The 22,197-nt window shown below is 39.2% G+C and overlaps 1 protein-coding gene across 1 annotated transcript in view; it reads left to right on the top strand.

The window, feature by feature from the left end:
* epb41l5 (erythrocyte membrane protein band 4.1 like 5) overlaps positions 1 to 14,981 on the top strand; it is a 38,058-nt gene extending 23,077 nt beyond the window's left edge. The window contains 11 exon segments of the mRNA XM_063887327.1: positions 5,290 to 5,441; positions 5,865 to 5,962; positions 6,158 to 6,292; positions 7,243 to 7,310; positions 8,404 to 8,526; positions 9,688 to 9,769; positions 10,537 to 10,549; positions 10,552 to 10,616; positions 11,437 to 11,499; positions 11,759 to 11,886; positions 12,825 to 14,981. Of these exon segments, the coding sequence (XP_063743397.1) occupies positions 5,290 to 5,441; positions 5,865 to 5,962; positions 6,158 to 6,292; positions 7,243 to 7,310; positions 8,404 to 8,526; positions 9,688 to 9,769; positions 10,537 to 10,549; positions 10,552 to 10,616; positions 11,437 to 11,499; positions 11,759 to 11,886; positions 12,825 to 12,894 (997 nt within the window). The 3' untranslated portion in view covers positions 12,895 to 14,981.
* Positions 14,982 to 22,197: the final 7,216 nt, after the last annotated feature.

Below are 22,197 nucleotides of genomic sequence, written 5' to 3'. Positions count from 1 at the left end.
CTTATCGAAATTATTATTTATAAATGAATATACCATCTCAGAAAATATTCTCTGTCTGAATATTACCCCATCATACTGGTTCTGTACTTAATGTTTTTTACCTACAATGGCCCTTGTATGCCGTACTAGCAAACAGCTGTATTACTTTGTCATGTAGTGCTGTGTCTGTGTTTGTTGCCCTCTCTCTGACCCTTTCCTCACGCTCTTGTAAACTGCTCCACTTCTATATCCTTCACTACCCCATTATCATAAGTGAGAGTAGATAACTCTTACATTAATGCCATTGGAATAAATTCATCACATTTTAGTCTCCATCCCTAACAAGAGGAAATGGGAAAATTAAAAAGGTCAATATAAGTTCATCCCGTGTAAATCTAGTCAAAGATCATTGAGTTAGTCACTGTTTAACAGTGGAGATGGGAAACTGTATGCTCCCTTGCCTCTTGTGTTCCCAGTGGAGCTGTCATCATGAATAACAGCTTCTGGCTCAGGGCCTCCAGCACTGAATATATAAATGCAGTTATGACATAGGCCATCAGCTGCCAGAGTTGCAAAGCCAGGTCACTGATGCTCCAGAGACACCCAGTCCACTTCACTCCACTCAAGTGTGCAAGTCACACTTGTCACAGCACACTTAAATGCACGCCAGTGTACAGTGTAACTGAAGAAATGTACCATAAGTTACTTGTCTTATACAGTAACCTGACACCGACGAGATAAACACAACCATGAACAGCTCATTTATTTATTCATGCTGTGTTATGCCCTCTAAAAAAACATTTTGGTTAAGTCGTAGTACAAAATGAAATTATTTCCGAAATTATACTATCTTTAAAGATAGCAAATCTTTAAAGATTAAAAAGTATGTCTAAATGTCAAGCCATATGTAATGAAATACCCTTTAAAGACTCAAGGTTTTCATCAGCTACCTCAAATTCTCTTCTCTTGCCTTCCTGCTCTTCCTCTTTTCGTATGTTGCTTTATATCTGAGTTTCACAATGTTTGTGTTATCGCTCTCACCTTCATGTGCATACAATCACCTTCTCTTTGCTGTTTTCATTCAAAGCTTCCCTTCCTTTCCTCCACCAGTATTGCTTACCAGTTTACTGTACCTACACTCTCACCCACCTCCCATCTCTTTACATCCCCCTGCTGTTTGTCCACGTCCCTCCACCCTGTTCTCCTCAGGTCTCCTCTTCCCTCCACCTTTCCTGCTCATGTCTCATCAAAGCTTCCAACGTGAAGTCAGACCCATCCGAAGAAATGACAACGGTCTCACCCTTTGTACTGACATGCAATGGACGGCACACTGATAAGCTCAGCAGGGACTCACCCTCGAACAAAACGTGTGGTATTTGTGGCTGTGACTGTACCACATGGAAGGAGACTTTTGGTGTGAATGAAGACATGAAGCCCTATTTACTGAAACATTCCTCAACACAATCTGCTCTACGTCTGACAGATTCTGGAAACACAGACTCTCGCATCTCTTTCAGAGTCCTCATTTTCTCCTCTTTATTCTCTTATGTTCTCCATATAGTAGTGCAGGAATGAGTAGTTAAACCTGGAAAGACTTAGCATTTTAGCACTTCCAGTTTGCTAGTTTTATCAGCGGGTTTTTGGTTGGATACCAGAAATAAGGGCTGTGGTTAACACAAACCTAAGGAATGTTGTATTCTACGACAAAAGTTATGTCGGTAAATACTACTTAGGTAAATTTTGAAAAAGCTTGTGTTTGTCTTTTAAAAGCGGCTAAATAAGACGAGCAAACATCGTCACATCGAACATTAGCTTTCTTTAGCTTAGCGGTCCTGATGTGAAGTCATGCGAATGATGTAGTTTGTTTGTAGCTGTAAACTTTAGCTATTTACTTTATTGCATTTACACTTTAACATCATACGTGGAGATCATGCTGCTGAACAAAAGGAGGAAGTATCATAAACGTTTGTTTGCCCAAGATCTTATTTTCTGCCACGTTTAGAAAATCCAATAGAAAGAACCCCATTGCTTTTCGTCCAGGTAGCCCTTGCAATGCTAACTACAAAAATATGTCATCCCTGCACCACTTCATTGATTCACCTTCTACACATTATTTCTGTCCTCTACCTTCACTGTTGACCCTCATGGTGAAACCAGCCTGCTGGGGGGAGATAGTTTCGATGTTAGGCTTAGGAATTCTACCCCACTCTGCAAGGAAACAATAGTTTCCAGTGTCACATAGTTCCAGTAAGGTTTAACTAAGCCCTCTTCTGTTCTCATTGCAATTCTCTCAAAATAAGTTTTGTGTTTTTTATAATATTCCAATTGCTGTTTTAATAAGCTCATGAAGTGATTTTTTTTAAAGTTAGAAAATGTGATTTTCTCTATTGTGTATTAAATCTGATCTGCACGTTTCAAGGATCTGCTGCTCTGTTTTAAATGGTAGTTGGATGAGAAGGTCAATATTTTTCTTGTCTATAAAGTCTGAGAAGTTGTTAGCCTAGCTTAGCACAAACAAATGAAGCAGGTCAACAGGGTTGTTTTAGCTCTGTCGAAGGTGCTTCAAAAAATCTGAATGAATACATTTTGCACATTGTTTCTTGTGTTTTGAACACATTTTAGAAATGCTCTTAGGCATTTTGGAAATAAGCAGTTTGTCCATGCTTTAAGCTACCCTTAAAACCCTATTATGCTATGTGTTGGATAGTGTTTTGTGCATGTAAATAGTCTGCAAGGGCTAAAATCCCAAAGTTCCCTCCAGAGGGAGTTTCTCTCCCACACCCTTTCCCCCTGCCTGAAGCGCCATGATTGTAGTCTGATGATTGTTTACTTCCTTAAAAGTTATTAGTGAAGTTACTATGCAACACTCGCGTTCCATTGGTTAGCGCTCGGACACATTCTTTGTATATGCAAAGCGGTCGACCAATTACAACAGACAGCTAACCAATCAGAGCAGACTGAGCTCTGGTTTCAGACATAGGGTGAAGAGAAGCTCTGCAGCACAGCCAGTATGAGAACAATAAAGAGCTTTTTGAACATTAAAGTATGGAAACATGTCACAGTAGAGGCACAAAATACTTTTTTGTTTAACCTATCCTGGACTCAACACTCAGGAATTGAATTCTCTCTGACCTTCTCATCCAACTTCTTCTGAACAATCAAACAAGCATAACACCATTAAAATGGTTAAAAGTATATCAAAATCAAATGGAAATGATTTATCTACTGTAATTTGTGAACACAACTGCAATGGCCACTAAGCTACTGTTGGGTTTGTCTGAAAGGTCTGTAGAAGGCAAATAATCACTTAATGCTTACCTACTGCACACCTCAGCTGCATCACTGTTAGTTCTTTTATTGAACAGTTCAACCAATGAAGAAGATTTTATAATATTATTGCTTAGTTTAATGTTTACATCAAAACTCTGTCCAAAGGACGTATATCTTACTGAACTTTTGTTAATAATTCCAGAGAATAAAGACAGGATTACTCTTGATACAGGAAAGAATGTAGCATTTGATTGACTTTTATCACACTATGCTATGCACACTGTTGGAGAACAATAACCAAAAAATGACTGATGTCTTCTTTCTTTTGATGTTATCAAGTTGTACCGAAGCTATTTAACACATAATAAATATGATTTAAAATATGGCCGCATGTAGTTGGTTGGTATATTGATGCTTTCGATTTTAGCTCAATTACAACAAAAAAACATACATAAAGCTACTTGAGCGATGTTGGTTAAAGCTGCCCCATTTACTGTTTTTTTGTGACCGTTGATTAATGGGGACTGTCCACGACACTTTAAACAAATAAATGAAACTCTAAGGATTTAATAGTGACATATCTTTAAAGAGGCCGTATTGTACTATTTGGGTTCTCTTTCCTGTAGTGTGTATATAGGTTTGTGTGCATGTAAACGGTCTGCAAAGGCTAAAATCCCAAAGTTCCCTCCAGAGGGACTGTCTCTTGTCTTGAACTTTTGGGGTATTTAAGAAAAGATTTATCTCCCAATGGTATCCCTGTTTTTGTCCCACATCAGTGTAAATACAATAAGAACAATGCACTGTGTGTTTTGCTCACATAAGCGTTGGATGCCTCCTCACCATTTCCTTCATGGATAACTAAACATGTGGGAGTGTTTATATATACATTCTATTTGTGAGTCCTAAGGCAACACATTGTACTTTTCTTCATATCTTTGTGTTCGCTGTGCTTGAGCTCATGTTCTTCACAGGCAGTAATATAGTTCTCATGTTTCACTGTGTCTTCAGGCTACAGAAATATGAGGTAATAAGTACTGCGCTGCTGGAAGAGCTTCCACCGTAATCCATGTATCAGATGTCTCGCTTCGGGTCACTTCAAATTCTGAGGATATTACTCCAATTTTTTTTCCCCACTAAAGATATTGCTTTCTCTGAAGACTTATTTCCAAGGACTGAATCATGCTTCTTAAGAAGACCTCCCTCAGAAATGATATGTTCTCTTTCTCTGGACACACAGTCTCCTATGTTCTGGTAGAAAAGACAATAACTGCTTTGCTTTGTTGTTTTCCTGTCAACAGCATTTTCATGATTGTGGGATTGTCTCGCCGAATCAAATGGATCTTCGAATATATTATGTAGATACTGTATATTGCATGTTTTGAGCCTGGGTTGCCTTTTGGTTTATCTGTCACCCGGATTCCAGCAAAGCATATTGGCCTGGATTTCCTGGAACTTGGTAGAATAGTGTCCAATAGGCCAAGAAAGAACCAATTAAATGTTGTAAAAGATCCACATTGCAGGACAAAAGCAAGCATTATGTTTCCCTTTCAATAACAACTCAACAATTGTTAGTTGTTTTAATGCCCTGTGCAATAAAAAGCAACATCTTTCCTAATCAACTCACCAAAGAAGATAGACTTCATAACTTTGTGAATGTTACCATCCTAAGAGCATGTAAATGGATATCTGATGCTCTGTTTTGAACGGTAGTTTAATAAAAAGGTCAACATAAAGCTTGACAGGGTTGTTAGCCTAGCTTGGCACAAAACAAACAGAACAGTAGCGTAACGGTTATCCTTGCTCTGCCAAGTTGTTTTTCATCATCATCATGGTCCAGTTTTGACATCTTTGCTGAGTCCATTTATGTCTTATGGCTGCCGCTGGTAAGTTGTACAGCTGATTGATCCAGAGTAATTCTGTTGTATGTTTTTAATAATTATTATCACATTATTGTTTCTGTTTGATCATGATACATGTTTAAACCCCAAGTTGATGTGCTGATATTTCATAAGTTCCTTGTCTCCTTTTCTCCGTCTCTAGTTTGCCCATGGTTACTGACCTGATGGAGACGTGCATTGATGATGTCCTCCGGGCTCCTGTCGTCCCCACGGCGATGGCTGCAGACGACGCCGGAGCAAGCAGCACCTACGCCCCCCCAAGTGCCAACGGGGAGGATCCTCTGGGTCTCGCTGGTGAGCGTACAGAAAAAACACAAAGTAAATTCAAACCGTCAAAGACAATGTAATGAAAATGTCAAATTAATTCAAATCTGTTCTTAAAATCCACTCCATGAAAATGTATTTCAGGAGATAATACAGTGTAGTGACAATGTGTCAGACTACGAGACACTGACACCACCGCTTAGACTCACTGCCATCTTATTCACATGTAATACATCACTGCTCCCATTCTTCATTCCAACAATCCTTCCACTTACTTTAACTAAAGACAGCCTCCAGGGCAGATGTGTTCATTTGAAAAAAGAAGGAAAGTAAAAGGAGAATTCTGAAAAGAGGAACATGTAAATGTAACTTCCTTAGAGTTGTTGTTTTATTGTGCATGCTGTGAACTATCACACTGTACTTGTATTAAGGTTAATGGTTATGTCTCTCCAGAAGCAGCGGCCCGTCTGAAGCAGCTAGAGTTGGAGACCAGTCCGCTTGTTAGCACCCCAAAAAATAACATCAATGTCAACATGGCCATGAATAATCAGGTGGGTCATTGTTTATAAAGTATTTCTGTGTATTTTATACTTTAACAATACTAAACAATGTTGTTCTTGTAGAAAAAGACTGCTATCACAAACATGGAGAAATAACCGTACGGAAACGATAGCATTTTGTCTGATTGTTTAGAAGTTCTATCTAACCCATGTCTCTCTCATTGTGTGGTGTTCCTGCTCCAACAGGAGGATGTGCTGAAGCTGACAGAGAAGTGTGCTCTGAGCAGTACAGGCAGCAGTCCTGCCGTCACTCCTCTGTGTGTCCCTGAGGAACTGAAGAGTAATATCCTGAAAGCACAAGCTGAGGCTGCCGTTCTCAAGGTGAGGACCAGAGCACAAATGAAAATAAATGCTTCGTTTTATTAGAATTTGAATAACAGTGAGACTAGAACGGGGGTCCGTTGTCTGCACTGGTAACCCTTTGGCTTGAATTGAAATATTTTGAAAGTACTGTAGCCTTGCTGTTTTAAGTACCAAAAATCCAGATATTGCTAATGTGATCCATGAAAAGTCAAACTGAAGTGAGGGATATTATCGGGTTCTTTCACTTTTAATGCTGCTTATTGGTTTTAAAACCAAAATCTGATACTTTTCATGTATGCATGTATAATGGAATTAATCTAGGGCCTTGGTTTCAAAACAACCCTTTTAAGCTCAAACATTGACTTCTTTACATGCCCACTAATATTCCAAATTTGATATGGGTCATGTGAATAACATATTCAGTGGGTAATCTGAAATATTTTTGGATGAAGCATTTTCTGATCAAGACTTGGGGTTTGCCAGATTTGGATAATATTGCATTTCTTTTTTTAGGAGCATTCTCTGGGAATGTATACACAGCCTCATCACTGCTTTACGTCGGCACTTTTTTGAACGTGAATAGACATAACGCAAACCTTTTCAAGAAGGTGGTTGAAGGAATGATGGAGGCTATGTGCACACAGTCATACACTTTCAAGTGGGAATATTTTTGAGAGTATTGATTTTCATTGGCAGTGTAAACAGCTTAGTAGGATTGTTTTGTTCTTTTTAAATAAGGGCAAAAACCAGAGTAATCTGTGCAAGTTAGAACAATGTAGGCTTCAGTGTCTCTGTTTCTGCAAAATACAGATAGACTGTATCAGTTATATGGAAAATATCCATGTTAATGTCATGGCTTTGCTGTTAAACTGCTATGAAGTGAGATGGAAATGCATGTTTGTATTATTAGTCCTCTACCCCGTCTATCTATCCGTCCACTCATCTCCTTCTGCTGTTTCTCTGTGTAGGGATCTTTGGAGGAACACGTCGTCATTGTGGGAGATAAAAACTGTAACGTGCAGGAGGCCTCGGTCAGGTATGACCATACACTGGAATCACTCATTACAGTAGAGGGGACAGTAGAAAGCTAAATGTCTATAGAATATGCATAATACGTTAGAATACACTTTAATAGAACAACTTACCAATACAATAAAATATATAAACATATGATACTTTATACACACAACCATTCAAATAAAAATAAAAATCTGCAACTTGCATCCTGTTGTTTTATCATAAGTTTGTTAAAAACATTATTAATTCAAATTCAAATACTTCTATGATTTAGAAATACAAAATAGATCAGTAAGCAGGATTTGCTAAGGCAACCAAAACATATTCAGCCGTTCAACATGTTGTGTTTGTTTATAAGTTTTTCAGCAAACTCTCCTCTCCTTTTTTAAATGTTCCGTACAGTGGAATCAGTCAGTACAGAGCCTACATGGTTAGGAAGAAAGCCATTGTCAGTCGTGCTCCATTGTCCTGAAATTAGGCCTCCTCCTCCTCCTCCTCCTCCTCCTCCTCCATATTCCTGAGTCATGCCAACTGTCAACACATTGTCTCAGCCAATCTCAGCACAGCCTTCTGTTAGAGCTGATTATCTCCCTGAATATTCATGAGGATTATCGCTGTGGCTCAAAACATTACATCACCTGCAGCTCATTCTTACAAGCAAGGCTTTCACAGACTGTCAGGCAAATCCCTGTCACTGGGAGGTATCCGAGGCAGATGCTGTTTCAATATCAAAATACTTAATAAATAAATATACATACATACAATGCAATATAAATAAAATGAAATTGAAGAAATATTATACAAACATAAGAAGTGAATTGTGCGATAAGAAGATAAAATAAAACTGAATACAAATATTTATGTTAACCAAAGAAGTTAAAGCAAAAAAGTGCCTATTGTGGTACAATGTAAAACAACAATTCATATGTAAACATGTGTGAGTTACAATTTATACAGTTTGTATGTAAGTATTAATAAATACATTTACACTTTCTTGGTGTATTTTCCCAGATGCACCACTCAAGTCTTGATGAATAATGGAGTTGTTTATGATCTTAAGGATAGACACATATAATCCCTGGCATAAAGGACTTTTGTGCCGTCTGTTCCAGGTTGAAGGTGCGTACGGGACGGATGGGCAGTAACTCGTCTCTCTCTGTCAGCAGTCGCCCCGACAACCAGGACTCATGGGACCTGCTCAAACCGGCCTCAGTGGTCTCATCAGCCGGGGCCAGGTGAGTGTCTGTACGAACTAATGTAAATGTAGTCCAAAAGTTTTGGATGGTTTCAGATATTGACAGAAAGACCAAGAACCTGGGTTTGAGTGTATGTCAACGGTGTGCAAAGGCTAAAATCCCAAAGTTCCCTCCCCCCAGCATGAAACGCCTCGAATGGACTCCCTCCTTTACTTCTGTAACATAATGACAACACTATGCAACAATTGCGTTTCTATTAGCTAGCGCTCCAACACATTGTATGTCATAGGTGAAGGGGTGGGACATCACTAAGTGGTTGACCAATCACAACAGGGCCGGCTAGCTTACCAACCAGAGCAGACTGGGCTCTGGTTTCAGACACAGGGTGAAATGAGGTGCTGCAGCACAGGCAGTATGAGGAAAATAAAGAGCATTCTGAACATTAAAGCATGGAAACATGTCCCAATAGAGGCACAAAATACTAATATGAACCTGAAATAAGACAAAAAGGGCCCCTTTTATCTACTTTAGCTGTTGGTACATTAAGAGTAAGAAGAAAGAAAGGGCTTTGACCATTCAGATCTCTAGAATGGATGGATAGAGGATAAAAAACAATAATAAGTCACAGTATAAAGACAGAAAGAAAACCAGAGTGAATGAATGTAGCAGCCACATGCTTTTCCTTCAGTGGAATCATCTGAGCAGTAAAATATAAAACTCACAGTAATCTAAGATGTTGTCTTCCGAGGTGTTCCCTGGTCTTTGCTGACATCTGTTGGTGTGCTTGAGTATGTGTGTGCGTGTTTGTTGAGTCACATGACTTGAGTTCTGCCTGGATACCGCTGCCGTCTCTGCTCAATAAGTGTTGACAGTAGGATGACACAGAAATGCAGACGCTTGACCAGACAATTCACAAAAGGCCCCCAAGGCCCCGGGCTCATTGATGCAGCAAACGCTGGCTCTGTTCAGCCTCTTTATCTCCTACCGTCTGGAGAATGTTCACTCGCGCTGCGCTGACACAATGAAGTCCTTTTATCGATAAGTCAATCACAGAGCATTTCATCAAGACGGATAACCAGTTAACTCAATTTTTTTTCAAAGATTGAGGGACATTTCTGTGGTGCTGGGAGGATTTGTCTTTCTCTTGGAACATAAATCCATACGACTGCTTATTCTTTCTATTTTTTCATGATCCATCAGTGTCGAGAGGCTGGCTGAAGATGTAAACCCGTCTGTCCCCAAGATGCCCTCTGAGCCCGTCTGCGAAGGCATGGCACCAAAGGTAACACGATTATTAATAGTTGAATTATTTACTGTGGTGCGTTTACAGTTTTTCACCATGGAAATAAAGGCCATAGTGTTCACTGTTCAGTTAAAATGCCATGTACAGTCAGCAATATAACAGATTTGATTTAATAAGGGTACAGGTACATGGATTTTAAACGTTATATCTAACTGGGATTAAAGATGCCCGTTTTATTATTTAAGATGGACAACTTTGACTTTGCCAGAAAATCATCATTGCTACGATACACTGCGTCAGGGGCTCCGCTGTCACTATATTTTATTCAACAACAATTTTTAAATTAAAGGTACAGTCATAAAAGCATAATGGAAATATGCTAAACGGGATACCCCAATAAGCTATTGTGAAAGCTTTAGAACAGTAACCCAAACACTAAACAGAAATTATTATTATTATATTATTGCCAAGCAATATTTATTACTAACACATCTAGAATGGGACATATATTAATCAGAACATATTAAAAGATAAAAAAAGTAAAACAAATCTAGATTTTAAAATCTAACTAAATGTTAGCTCCTTACCTAAACATGTATTTCTCTCAGAGGAAAGGAAACATGTTTAGCCTTTTTCATGTAAAGTGCTGCTTTAAGCTCTTATTTGAGAGTGTGACTATCAATTTATTAAAGATGTATTTTGGATTCCACATCTATAGTTCCTCTGTGAAACCAAATGTAAAAACATTGATGAATAAAGAACTTGTCTCAGCTTCCTGTGTTACTTGGGTTTGTATCATTGTGCAGGTTAAAGCAGAGGAGTTGACCTGCCAAGCTCCGCCCCTCTGTCTGACAACCTGATCGACTTCACCGATCCAACTCCTGTGGTAAGATGTAGTTCCACCTCATGTAAAACTCCTACAATTCATGAAAAACATACGTTTAAGATTCCAATGCTACCAGGGTTAAGTGCAAAGGCATTTCTATAGGCCTTCTCTATCACTCCCCCCTCCCTCAACCCATCAGAGACTGCACTGGCCTCCCCACCTTCAGTTCACTGACCAAAACTCACCTTTTTAAAGTAGCTTTTAATGTGTGATTGACGCTGTATCCTTGTGATAAATGTTGTTTTATCGCCTGATTTTAATTTAGTTTTTAACTCTGTAAAGCGCCTTTGAGCACCTGATAAAATGCTTGATAAATAAAAAGTATTATTATAACTTAATTACTTATAAGTAATGACTTCAGCCACCACTGCCTTTAGCTTAGCGGCGGATGGCGTTAAGTTGTCTTATTCAGCCACTTTTGAGAAACCGCTTTTTTTAAGACATGTAAAATCTTCAGACATTTACAAGTAGGGTATTCACTGACATATACAACAAAACGTAAATCTCATAAGCTTGTTTTATCATGGATCTTATTTCAGATATACAGCTCCGGAAAAAAATTAAAAGACCACTCCAAATGTTTCTTAGATCTTTATCTCTACATGTATGGCAGCCATTCCAGTGTCTGTTGCATTCCAACACAGAGAAATATTGTTAATAGAATACAATAATACAAAAAAAAGAATAATTGAACTTAAAGACAAACCTAGAAATAGTAAAAACTAGAGAAACTGATAATGCTGCAGTGGTTCCGGAGCTGTATTTTTAACCTGGAAAAGCTGACACTATGTAGTGTGACAATACTTTGATTGTTTTCCAGTTGCCTGCAGTGCCGCAGCCCAAGCCTGTCATCACTCCTCGCTGGATCATTCCTACCACAGCTGTGAGTATCACTTTGTTTATCCTTCCAACTTCTCTCCTGTTCACTGTCTGCCTGCCTTTTCCCCACAGGTTCTATTGAAATTAAAGATGTTCATGTGTATTTAGTTACTTAAAATAGCGTCTGTTGCCCTGACGCAGGTGATTCATGACTCAGTGATTATTTTCCATAAGCACGCGCTTAGTCGCTGCTCACGTTGGCTGGTGTAGCTGCTCTGTAGAGAATGACATCCTGCTTTCTCCCTTACCCCCTTCTAATGCAGCCTCCCGGCGTCTTTACTAACGGCCTGCTCGACCTTGACCCCCCCGCTAAGGTCAACCCTCCTCTCCCTGCAGAAGTGGGAGCAGCTCTCACCCCAGTCCTCCCCCCGCGTAACAACATCTCGGCCAGGTAAAACTCTTGGGATTCAGAGCGAGTCAAGCTTGTTTTAAGAGCAAGTTTGGTAGCCTGCTGACCCCTGCAGGAGCAACACTGCTGCGTGAGGCTGGCTCTTCACTGCCGTTGTTGCTTGGTCTTTGCTACCCTTTATGGCTTCTGTCAGTAAAACAAACTAGAAACTCATACTTAACAGTGGGGAAATGTACATACAGCTCCGGAAAAGTCCACTCCAAATGTTTCTTAAACCTGTATCTCTACATGTATGGCAGCCCTTCCAGTGTCTGTTGAATTCCAACACAGAGTAAAATTGTCAGTAGTTTATAGAATACAATTAAAAAATCGTTTAACTCAAAGACATACCTATAAATAATACAAGAAGAGAAAATGATAACGCTGAAGTGGTCTCTTAATTTTTTCCGGGACTGTATACCTAAGAATTTTTTTGAAATGCCTGTACTTTACCTGTGTATTTTATGCTACGTTACACTCCACTGTATTTCTTCGATAGCTTTAGTAGGGCGTTACTTTACATTTTGAGATTATTACAAAAAACATTGATTATTTCATAAACATTCACATTATTATGCGTTAAAATCCTGCAGCAGTTATTAAAATTAGCTTCACGTTTACCAGCTGTAATGGACACAGAATTGCATCCATAATCACCATTTATTCATTTATATACAGTATACTGTGAGGAGTCCTGGTGATACTTTACATTTATTATCCTGCAAATGCGCTTGTGCTTTTACCCAAGTTCAGACAGGAGTCAAACTGGGGTCTGTGCACAAATGCACTTTTTAATGCTGCTTTTATTCATTTACTTTATTCTGAATACATTTGTGTACTCCAGTATGTTCTGATACAAGGCACTTCTAGAACTAAAACTCCCTATAACAACGAGGTCTCAGGTAACATGTGTTCATGCTGTATCCCCCCCTCCCCCGCAGCACTGTGGGTCAGCCGCCAGCCCCGGAGGATGGAGCCAAACTCAGAGGTCTCCTGACCACTGAGCTCTGATGGAGAGAACGAGGAGCAGCCATCACAACATTCACCTCCCTGACTGCTCTCCCACCTCCCCAAGCTCCTCACCCATCACACACACAAGCAAGCTGGACCAGATGTGCTGAAGGATGCAAGGAAAGAGGAAACAGGGAAGAGGCAAACCCTTCACTTCACACAGAGAATAGAGATATGACCGTTCTTCACAATAACACACAGCCTAGTTAAAACAACGTTTAGCACCAGTATTAACTTCTTCAGAACACTTGTGAATCCACTGTACGAGTTAGCGGTCAGTGTTTAAATCTCATGACACTGTAAGGTACAAGACTCAAAGGGGTAGGTGGTTTTTCCTCCCCCCTTTCTGAATCGTGCTGTTTATTGTTGCATATCCACTGGATCCCTGCTGCTGTGAACACACACAGCATGTAGAGCTGAAGAACACTGGACAAAGGACTAAAATCTATAAAAAAAGAAAGACTTAAAATGTGGATCCCAAACGCCTGGACTCTTAACATGATGGATGTGACACTGTACTGTCCTTCTTTTTTTAAATCCCACTCTATACTTCATTTACTGTGTTGGTAGCCACTGGATATGAGAACTTCACTGGATTATTTTTGCAACACTGGACCTTTTTTTTTTGACGACACTAGAGGTGACCACTTTAATTTCTCAACAGTTTTTATTATCCTGCTCTTTATTTTTACTTGTGTTTAATTTGCCCATCATAGTTGTCATATTTTTGTAGCAGCATAAGGACGTTTCGAACATCACTACCGTACAATTGTTCTGTGTCTTTTTATGGATCTCATCAGGATTTATAAATATGATCATATACTTGGTTTCCTCTTGAAATCTCTGCCTCTACCTGTGACAATTTTTCATTCACAGTCATTTCTATGTTTGTAATGTGAATGCAGGAGTGTTACTGTGGAAAACTTTAAAGTCCACTGTGATCCCAGCTCGATTACCAAACTGGATATCTTAATTAATATAACACTGGAATTACAGCGGGGTATTCAGGCCTTTTTAGGAAAATAAATATAACCACAAGCTGGGGGAGGAGCTGTGATATTCCAATATGTTTTATCTGAGAACAAAAGGGTTTGTTGTTCACAAAAACTCACCAATCTAAGACAGAAAATAATAACCGTTGAAAATACAGTCAGAAAAGTGACAAAAAGCACCATATCTAGTTGTTTCTTTCTCATAATTTCTTAACTTTTCTTAATTTTTGAGACTTTTTTTATACAAATACATTACTTTATAGTTTATATAATTTGGAGACTATGGAAGAGTAATCTGAGAATAAGTAGTTACATATAAATTTAAAAAAAAATATATCTCTGAATATCGCCCCCCTCCCTCTGCTTTATTTTTTAAATAGGCCTCAATATGTCCTGTTGTTCCACATCTCTCCTGGTATTAACGTGCTGTAGATATTGCCCTGCCTTATGGAAATGAATGTATTCAAAAAATCTCTTCGGAGAATGCTGGAGAAGATACAGTATGAAAACGTGTTGATCTAAATGTGCTGACATACCTGGAGGAAAACATGTGAAGTATCTTTAAAAGCTGGTTTTAAAAATGTGAAATCGAGGCCTACTTATACATTTTCTGAGTTATTAATGACTTTTATTTTTATTTTTGATCTCAGTCCCCTGTTCGTAATAACCACCCTGTCTGGACGCTCACTTAAATGATGTCTGAAGGTGATCTGTCCCGAACACGGGAAGCTGACCGACTGTTTTTACCATGTCTTCTTAGCAGCGACAGTTATTTATGCTATCCTCAGTGTAATTGTTCAAATATTACATGTTGTCCAAAAGTGTTGTAGCGTGCAGTTATGTATTGTCAGTATAATGACATCAGCTGGCTGTAGATATGAAGTAGATTTATATATATTTTTTGAAAATGATGTTGGCAGTATACACACTGAGCAGATATCTGCATTGTTGTATTTTCTAATGAAGTAGGGAACATTTTACTGATCATCTGACTAGAAAACAAGTAGTGACGTCTCAAATGCAATTTTATATAAACTTTTATTATTTTTTCTGGAATACCTGATCATAATTCAGTAAAGCTTTGCTACAGTAGGAGTCAATTGTTCTTCATTCTTTATAACCGTCTGGCTACTGTTGAAATGATTTGCTTGCAGAGGAGGTTATCAGTGATTACATTTCAGAGACTACACAATCTGATTTACTGTCTGCTGGGCCAGATGTGATTTTCGTCATGTTAAACCAGCTATGAAACAATGACCCGGATCACTGAGGGGAAAGAATCAGATTTTGCACTCTTTAAATTCCCTTGCTCTGGGAAGCTAGTGTATCACTTTCAGAAGTGTAGCAATAACAACTGAAGTGTATGTGCATGTCTCTTATAATGAAATGCGCTATTTAGTAACAAATTGCTTTTCTTTCCCTCGCAGCTTCCCAATTTTATTTTTTGAAGAGCAATCCCCAAAACAATCAACATGGTTTTCTTAGATCTTGTGTGCTACTTAGAAAGGATCAAACTAACTCTTCTTATGCGCCATTGGAAACGTGCTGACAAGTCGCAGGACATAATTTAATAAGATAATTTCAGTAACAACAAGCTCATGTCAAACCATTATTTACTCCATTCAAACCATAAAGACCATCCCTCCCTCAGTTATTGCTTATTGCTTAACACCCAAAAGCAGAACCCTTTGGCTTTTATGATATAAATGCACTGTATAATTCACTGACTCAACTTTATGTAGCTGACTGTGGGAATTATTTTTGATTTTGCCTATTGTTTAAGATCCACTTTTATAGATAAATGTGTGTCCCCTCTGTTTTAGGGATTCAGAAAGTTTCAGGAAAAAGATTCCCTCTCTTTTTGTCCTGAGCCAATTATATAAAAGCTGTCTGAAAAGGAGCTGATTGATGATCAGATTTTGGCCACTTTGTGATGTCTCAATGTTTTTGGGGGATGTGGGACCATTAGCCAATAACACACCAAGCTAACATCCACCCACAATATCCCCTGAATCTCCTCCTAGAGCACCTTTTTTGTGTTTTAGTAAATCAATAACTTCAGAGGGGCGCGGCCAGCAGGAGCTCATTAGCATTTAAAGCTACAGACACTGAATCAGCAATTTTCGATCTGTTTGGTATTACGAGCCAAACACTTCGGAGACATGTTTTGTATATATCTGAGACCTACAATATTTAGTTGAAAAAGAGTATAATAGGGAACTTTTAAACCACCCCCCCCCCCCCCGACTTTTCTTTACATACTGTATACACTTTGATCGGATGTGGACAATGTTTCAATGAACTGTTTGTACAGCGTAAAAGTCTCCAATTTATGTAGTGAAGGCCGAACGACGATACATTAGGTATTGTATGCCTTTTTTCCCGTACTTTTAAACAACAGACTTTAACATTTCTTATAGAGGTAGCACAGACTTCCTAATAACATCGACTCTAGCATGCACAGGAGCCGGACCCTGAAACTGCCTAATGGATCGCCTTCATTTCCAAAGATCTTCAATGATAAAGACCATTTGGACTATTTGGAAACCAAAATTGTATATATTTTTTAATATATGTTTGGCAATACAAGAGTTAAAAGTTGAAATGCATGAAATGTGTCGACTGTATTTTGAGTTTGGTCCTTTAAATCGTTATATATGATGGTTGCACTGAGACTTTAACCGTTGCCTAAAGGAAGCAAAAAGAGTTTATATAAATTAACTTTTTCAGTTGGACCAATATCTTTGATTATATGTCCGCACTCTTTCTGTTAGTCCCTGAACTGTGAACTAATTGCAGTTGCAGTTTATCCAGCTGTTAACAGGCTCTAATGTACGTTAGCCTAGTCACCACTGGGTGGCAGCACAGTACCATTTTTAACTATGTAGTTTTTTTCCTCAGATCTCCTCCATGCTCTTCCTGCAGAAATGATAATATCTAAGTTATGAGGCATGAACAAAGTTGGAGCATGAAATCAGCTATTTTATACTTTAAAATCTAGGCAATCTGAACAGAAACCCTTGAAAGTAGCTGCCGTTAATTTAACTTTTATGCAAGGTGCACCCTTAGCTTAAACAACATAGGTCCACAACACATTGGCTTGAAGGCTCTGTCAACATGTTCTAAAGGAAGAGTTTGCTCTAATTTTACTGTCTGTGTTTGTGTAGTGTGGCTCCACACCATAACCATAAGCAATTATCATTTTTCATGATATTATACAAATCTTCACAAACCCATCCAACGATTTGACCAGGATTTGAGTGAATATTTCCCCCAGGACAAACTTTGCCATGTCTATAAATCAAATTGTAATATATCCAGGTTCAAGAGTAGTGTCTCATTTGCTCAGGGAGTCCTGATAATCAGATTGGATATGAGCGATGTCACAGCACTTATTTGTGAGAGGGGGTTGGTATTAGCGGGGAGAACATGCATCGGGTAATGCTCACACTCGCTTCTCTTCTGGGCAGTCAAAGCTCTCCTGTTTTTTTTTTTTTTACAAATTAACTTTCCTTTATCTCTTCAGTTGCTTCATTAATGAAAACAGAACACATCGTGTGCCTTTGAGGCAATATAAATAGCTTGTGCTAATGCCAATGGGATTTTAATAAAGACTAAACAAATAAATCCAGCTCATTATGGACCGCAGTTTGGAGGCTGTTCTTGTTTTGGGGGGAACACTGGATTTCATCATGTGAGAAAAATGTTCAATCAGTACCAGGAAAAAATCAGCAAAGACTCTGCTGTTATTTGTCAATTGCCATATTGGTTTACATTTTCAAAATGCAGCGATTTGAGAGTGATTGACTGCGACTGGTCCGCGCTACAGAGCTGGAGCATTATTAAACAGCAGACAGCGCACAGCTCAATAACTCAGCCAGGACTGCTCCCCTCAGCAGATGGGCCGCCTTCACCCACCTCCAAATGAATAATTGATTACGTACATGGACCTTATGCCAGGTCATGATTGCTTAAGCATGCTCACCGTGGATTCATGGAGCTTTGGCTCGAGGACCGTGCCCGGATGTCACCAGATCAGATCCCACTAAAGCAAACATTATGTCCTCATTTTTTATATTCTTCAAATTATATCAGTGCTGTTTTTCTGAACTTTAACCCCACATTTTTGCAATGTGTTAATAGATAAAGATTTTTGCAACTCAACTAAACCTTTAGGCTCCTAGCTTCCAGATGTTAAACCACGTATGTGTGTTTCATTGATCTATAAATCATATACAATTGCTTGGATTTGTTGTGTTTTTAATTTGGAATTCATTCAAATAGCTAAATATGTTTTCGGCATGTTCGCAACTTACTTCAACAGCAAGAGTAATGTGTTTTTGATTCCGCATTTTGTGCTAACAAAAGCACAGGTTGCAGCAGCAGAGTTAGCCACCAGCACCGCTAATCTGAAAAAAGAAGAGAAAAGAAGAAACTACATACGGGTGAAAATGATTGCCTTTTTTATATAGCCAAACGTTATTTCCATGCTTAATGGTAAATATTGCATTATCCAGATGGCCGGAGAAGTGGACATGAATCGTCTGACATCACCTTTTAGTTGGTGGATTTACCAATTGGAAAATTACTTGCTAAAGCTAGCTTAAATAGAAAGGCAGATCTGTCATTTACATTAACTTTGATATTAATTGGGATGGGTTTTTTTGTTGTTGTTGCTAGCATTAAACCAGGCTAAGAACAATGAAGTATAACCGATGCCATGGTAGTAACTTGTCAATAACAATCTAGCCATGCCCGAAAACATCCCCGTTTTGTACTCTAAATTAAACAACACATTGCAGATTGAACATCATTCTGTAGCGGATAAGACTTGAATATAGGGATTGTGACTATAAACTAATCTGAAAAATCTTTGAGGAGATTATAAATCAGGTGAGTTGTTGTCAGTTCAATTTCTCATAGACTTCCATTAAGTCTGATTTATTTTTGTAACCAGGGGAGTTGGCCATTAGCTAAAATGCAGGTTGAAGGCACATTTGCATTGTTTCCACATTTCATACCCACAGGTGTCCCCTTGGGTCTGACCCAAAGGGTAAGCATGCTAACATTTTGCCTGTGGCTGGATACAGATGGGGGGCTGAGGTCAGTGATCATTATGTGGATGCCCTGTTTGTAGCCAGCTAGTTTTGAGCTAACCTCTGTTCAGTAGGTACATTGCTTTTTTGGGGTGAATAATCACAGGCGGCTAAAAACGGTACAGTGATACAATATGCATCCCTTCTGTTTGAAATCAATTTAAGCAGGAACATTGTAATAACTTCTTCTTAAGGGAAGTTTTCCCAAGAAATTTCAGATCTCTTTTTTGACCAGAAAACTTTATCAAGCATGTTCCAATTAAAACACGTTTATCTCATTCTTGGACAAACCCAGATGCTCTACAACTGCCTCTGCATCTGTCTGTATCGCTTTCTCTGTTCTGAAAAAGTTTGCTGTTTCTGCAGAATAAACTAACCTCAATGGAAAAGTTTCATCCAGCAAAAGATGAACAAATGGTGGCACAGCTGTACGGTGAGAGGTGACACCATGAGATACTGCTATGTACTGTATGTGTGTGTCGACCGGTAAAAAGACAGTCTCTCTATCTGTCCTTCACACACACACACACACACACACACACACACACACACACACACACACACACACACACACACACACACACACACACACACACACACACACACACACACACACTTCTCTCTGTCAGTCATTACAATAAAGGCTATTGTGCTGTTTGGCGAGCTGTTGCAGGAGATAGCGTTCTCTGACAGGGCATTTGAAAAGAAGCTTATACATTTCAACTATCAAAATAGGTTTATAGCCTTGGCGTGTGAGAGAGTGTGTCGTAGAGGGTAGGTATTCATAGTGAAAGCTTTGAGATGATAAGACCTGAGTGAGCAGTAATAGATCCCCAAAGGGCTGCATTGTGTCAGTAAGTGTGCATTTTATGAATGTGGTTATGTATGTGCCAGGTGAGGTCTTTCATTTGTCTTTTTTTATCAGGTGTGCCACGGAAGTCCTGAGAGACAATCTGGAAATCCATTTTTCTAAATTTTATCAGTTACATATTTTATCAGGATTTTCTTTCAAGCGTTTGTTGTTGTAATACCCATTTCTTCACAAGACGATGAAGTGCATGTATACTTATTTTCTACCAAGACGAAAGCATTTTGAGCAACATTTCCCCCATCTTTCCTATGCTTTTGTTTATTGAGTAAACTGAGGACCCCTAGCTAACGTGGGGGCTCTGTTGTGATTAGTCAATCGCAAAGATGTCCCGCCCTTTAGCCTATCACTAACAATGTGTTGCAGCGCTAGCCAATATGAACGTGAGTGTTACATAGTGATGTCACTATGTTACAGAAGATAAACAAAGGAGTCCATCTGGAAAGAACTTTGGGATTTTAGCCTTTGCAGACCATTATCATGCACCAAACCTATATAACACACTACAGGAAAGGGAAACCCCCCAAAAAGTAGAAATGGGCCCCTTAAAAACAGGTCTGATTATTACATCAGAGAAACTTGTTCCTTTTTTAGTACATTTTGCATTGTTATAAAAAAAACTTCCCCATGTGCCTCTCATTATTCTGTCACAAAGGTTTGATGACAAAAGATGTCACCAGTATGGTGGAGAAAGGATTCTCCCACTTTAAACTAAGGCTCAGACAATCTGAACATGGCTGCCAAAGCATTGAAGCAGCATGGTTTCATTCTCAGCTGCTGTATTGAAATATACCTCCAAATGTCAGCCTGCTCTTTTCAAGCCTCCACAGTGACAAACAAGTGACAGAGAACTCCTGACACATCACAAGATACATATGAATGAGTCTTTCTCTTCCTGCAGCGGGGAGGGTTGTTGTTACTGTTATCAGTATAACGGGTTCAATGGCTGGCCTCAAGTGGGCTGACAGGTGTGTGTGTGTGTGTGTGTGTGTGTGTGTGTGTGTGTGTGTGTGTGTGTGTGTGTGTGTGTGTGTGTGTGTGTGTGTGTGTGTGTGTGTGTGTGTGTGTGTGTGTGTGTGTGTGTGTGGTTTTTTCTGTGTGTGAAGGCAGAGGGATTCTGTTTGGGTTAAACGCAAACAGTCAGAGAAAGAACTTGGAAGGATATTGAGTGGTAGGTTGGTGGGACTGTGTGTGTGGATGTGTGTGTCTTTGAAAAAAGAGAGAGAGAGGAGTGTATGTGTGTGTTTATAGGTGGGTGTCTGACAGGCAGACAGCTTGACAGAGCTCATCTGTGGCAGTGGCCCTCTTGTGTGTTATCAATGACTCCCAAACTGGCGCTGCCAATCACCCGGTAGCCGAGGGGACCATACATCTACCCACCATCCAGACCACACACACACACACACACACAACAACACACAGCCGTGCATGCACTTGGCACCAAGCTTGCAGGAGTACAGCTCTCATTAGTAGGGATACACCTGGTCGCGGTATTGGAATGATGCCTCATTGTATCAAATGATGAAAGTCAGATTACATATTTTCCTCTGACTGTCTCTTTAAATTTGTGTACATAACCTGAACAAATTCAAGACCACATTGACATCTCAATTCATTAGTGTGCACTTACAGGGTGGGCAGAAATAACACAGTATTTCCCTGGTAACTTTGCAGTTGGCAACCAAAGACAGTTAATGAATGTTTCTAATCCGATATTACAATAATTAAGCATCATTTAAGTGCTTTTATCCGTTGAGATAGTTCCATTTTTAATTATTCTGTTGAATTTTTATGAGTTATTGTAAAATGTTATAAATTGTTTAATTACAAATGTCAGAAAACAACAACAAAATCCTCCCAGAGACATTGGCGAAGGCAATAAAATACTTTCTAAGGCTGATAATGAGTAATAAACTGTCAAGTTGACATTGCAAACATAATCATTTTTAACAAAGGGAAATGTGGTTATTAGATCCCAAAATCTGGCTTCATATGGACGTGGACTCTGTTTAAACCTGATCAAAGCCTGAGCCCCTGCCATGATTAATAAGCCAACACATTTTGTGTCAACTCTGTAACCCAGAGTGGACTAACAAGCTCTTAGAATGTCACTGAATGTGCTGTCAGGCTCCAGGGGGTCACATTCACACTGTTAGCGAAAGGGAAAAAACCTGCAGATTAAAATGAAACCTGACCAGATCAAGCCCAAAGTAATTAGAATAAATCAGGCCCATACCTTGCCCAAACCTTCCTGGCCCAATCTAATGTGGGCTGAGAATCAAAGGATACAAGGAAGCACAGAAATAGAAAACAACCCCAAAAACGCTGCTGCTGCCAATTTTCATAA

This window comes from Eleginops maclovinus, chromosome 7 (genome assembly GCF_036324505.1).
Source record: "Eleginops maclovinus isolate JMC-PN-2008 ecotype Puerto Natales chromosome 7, JC_Emac_rtc_rv5, whole genome shotgun sequence".
In the NCBI taxonomy this organism is placed as follows: Eukaryota; Metazoa; Chordata; class Actinopteri; order Perciformes; family Eleginopidae; genus Eleginops; species Eleginops maclovinus.
This window is presented reverse-complemented; position numbering and strand designations above follow the sequence as displayed.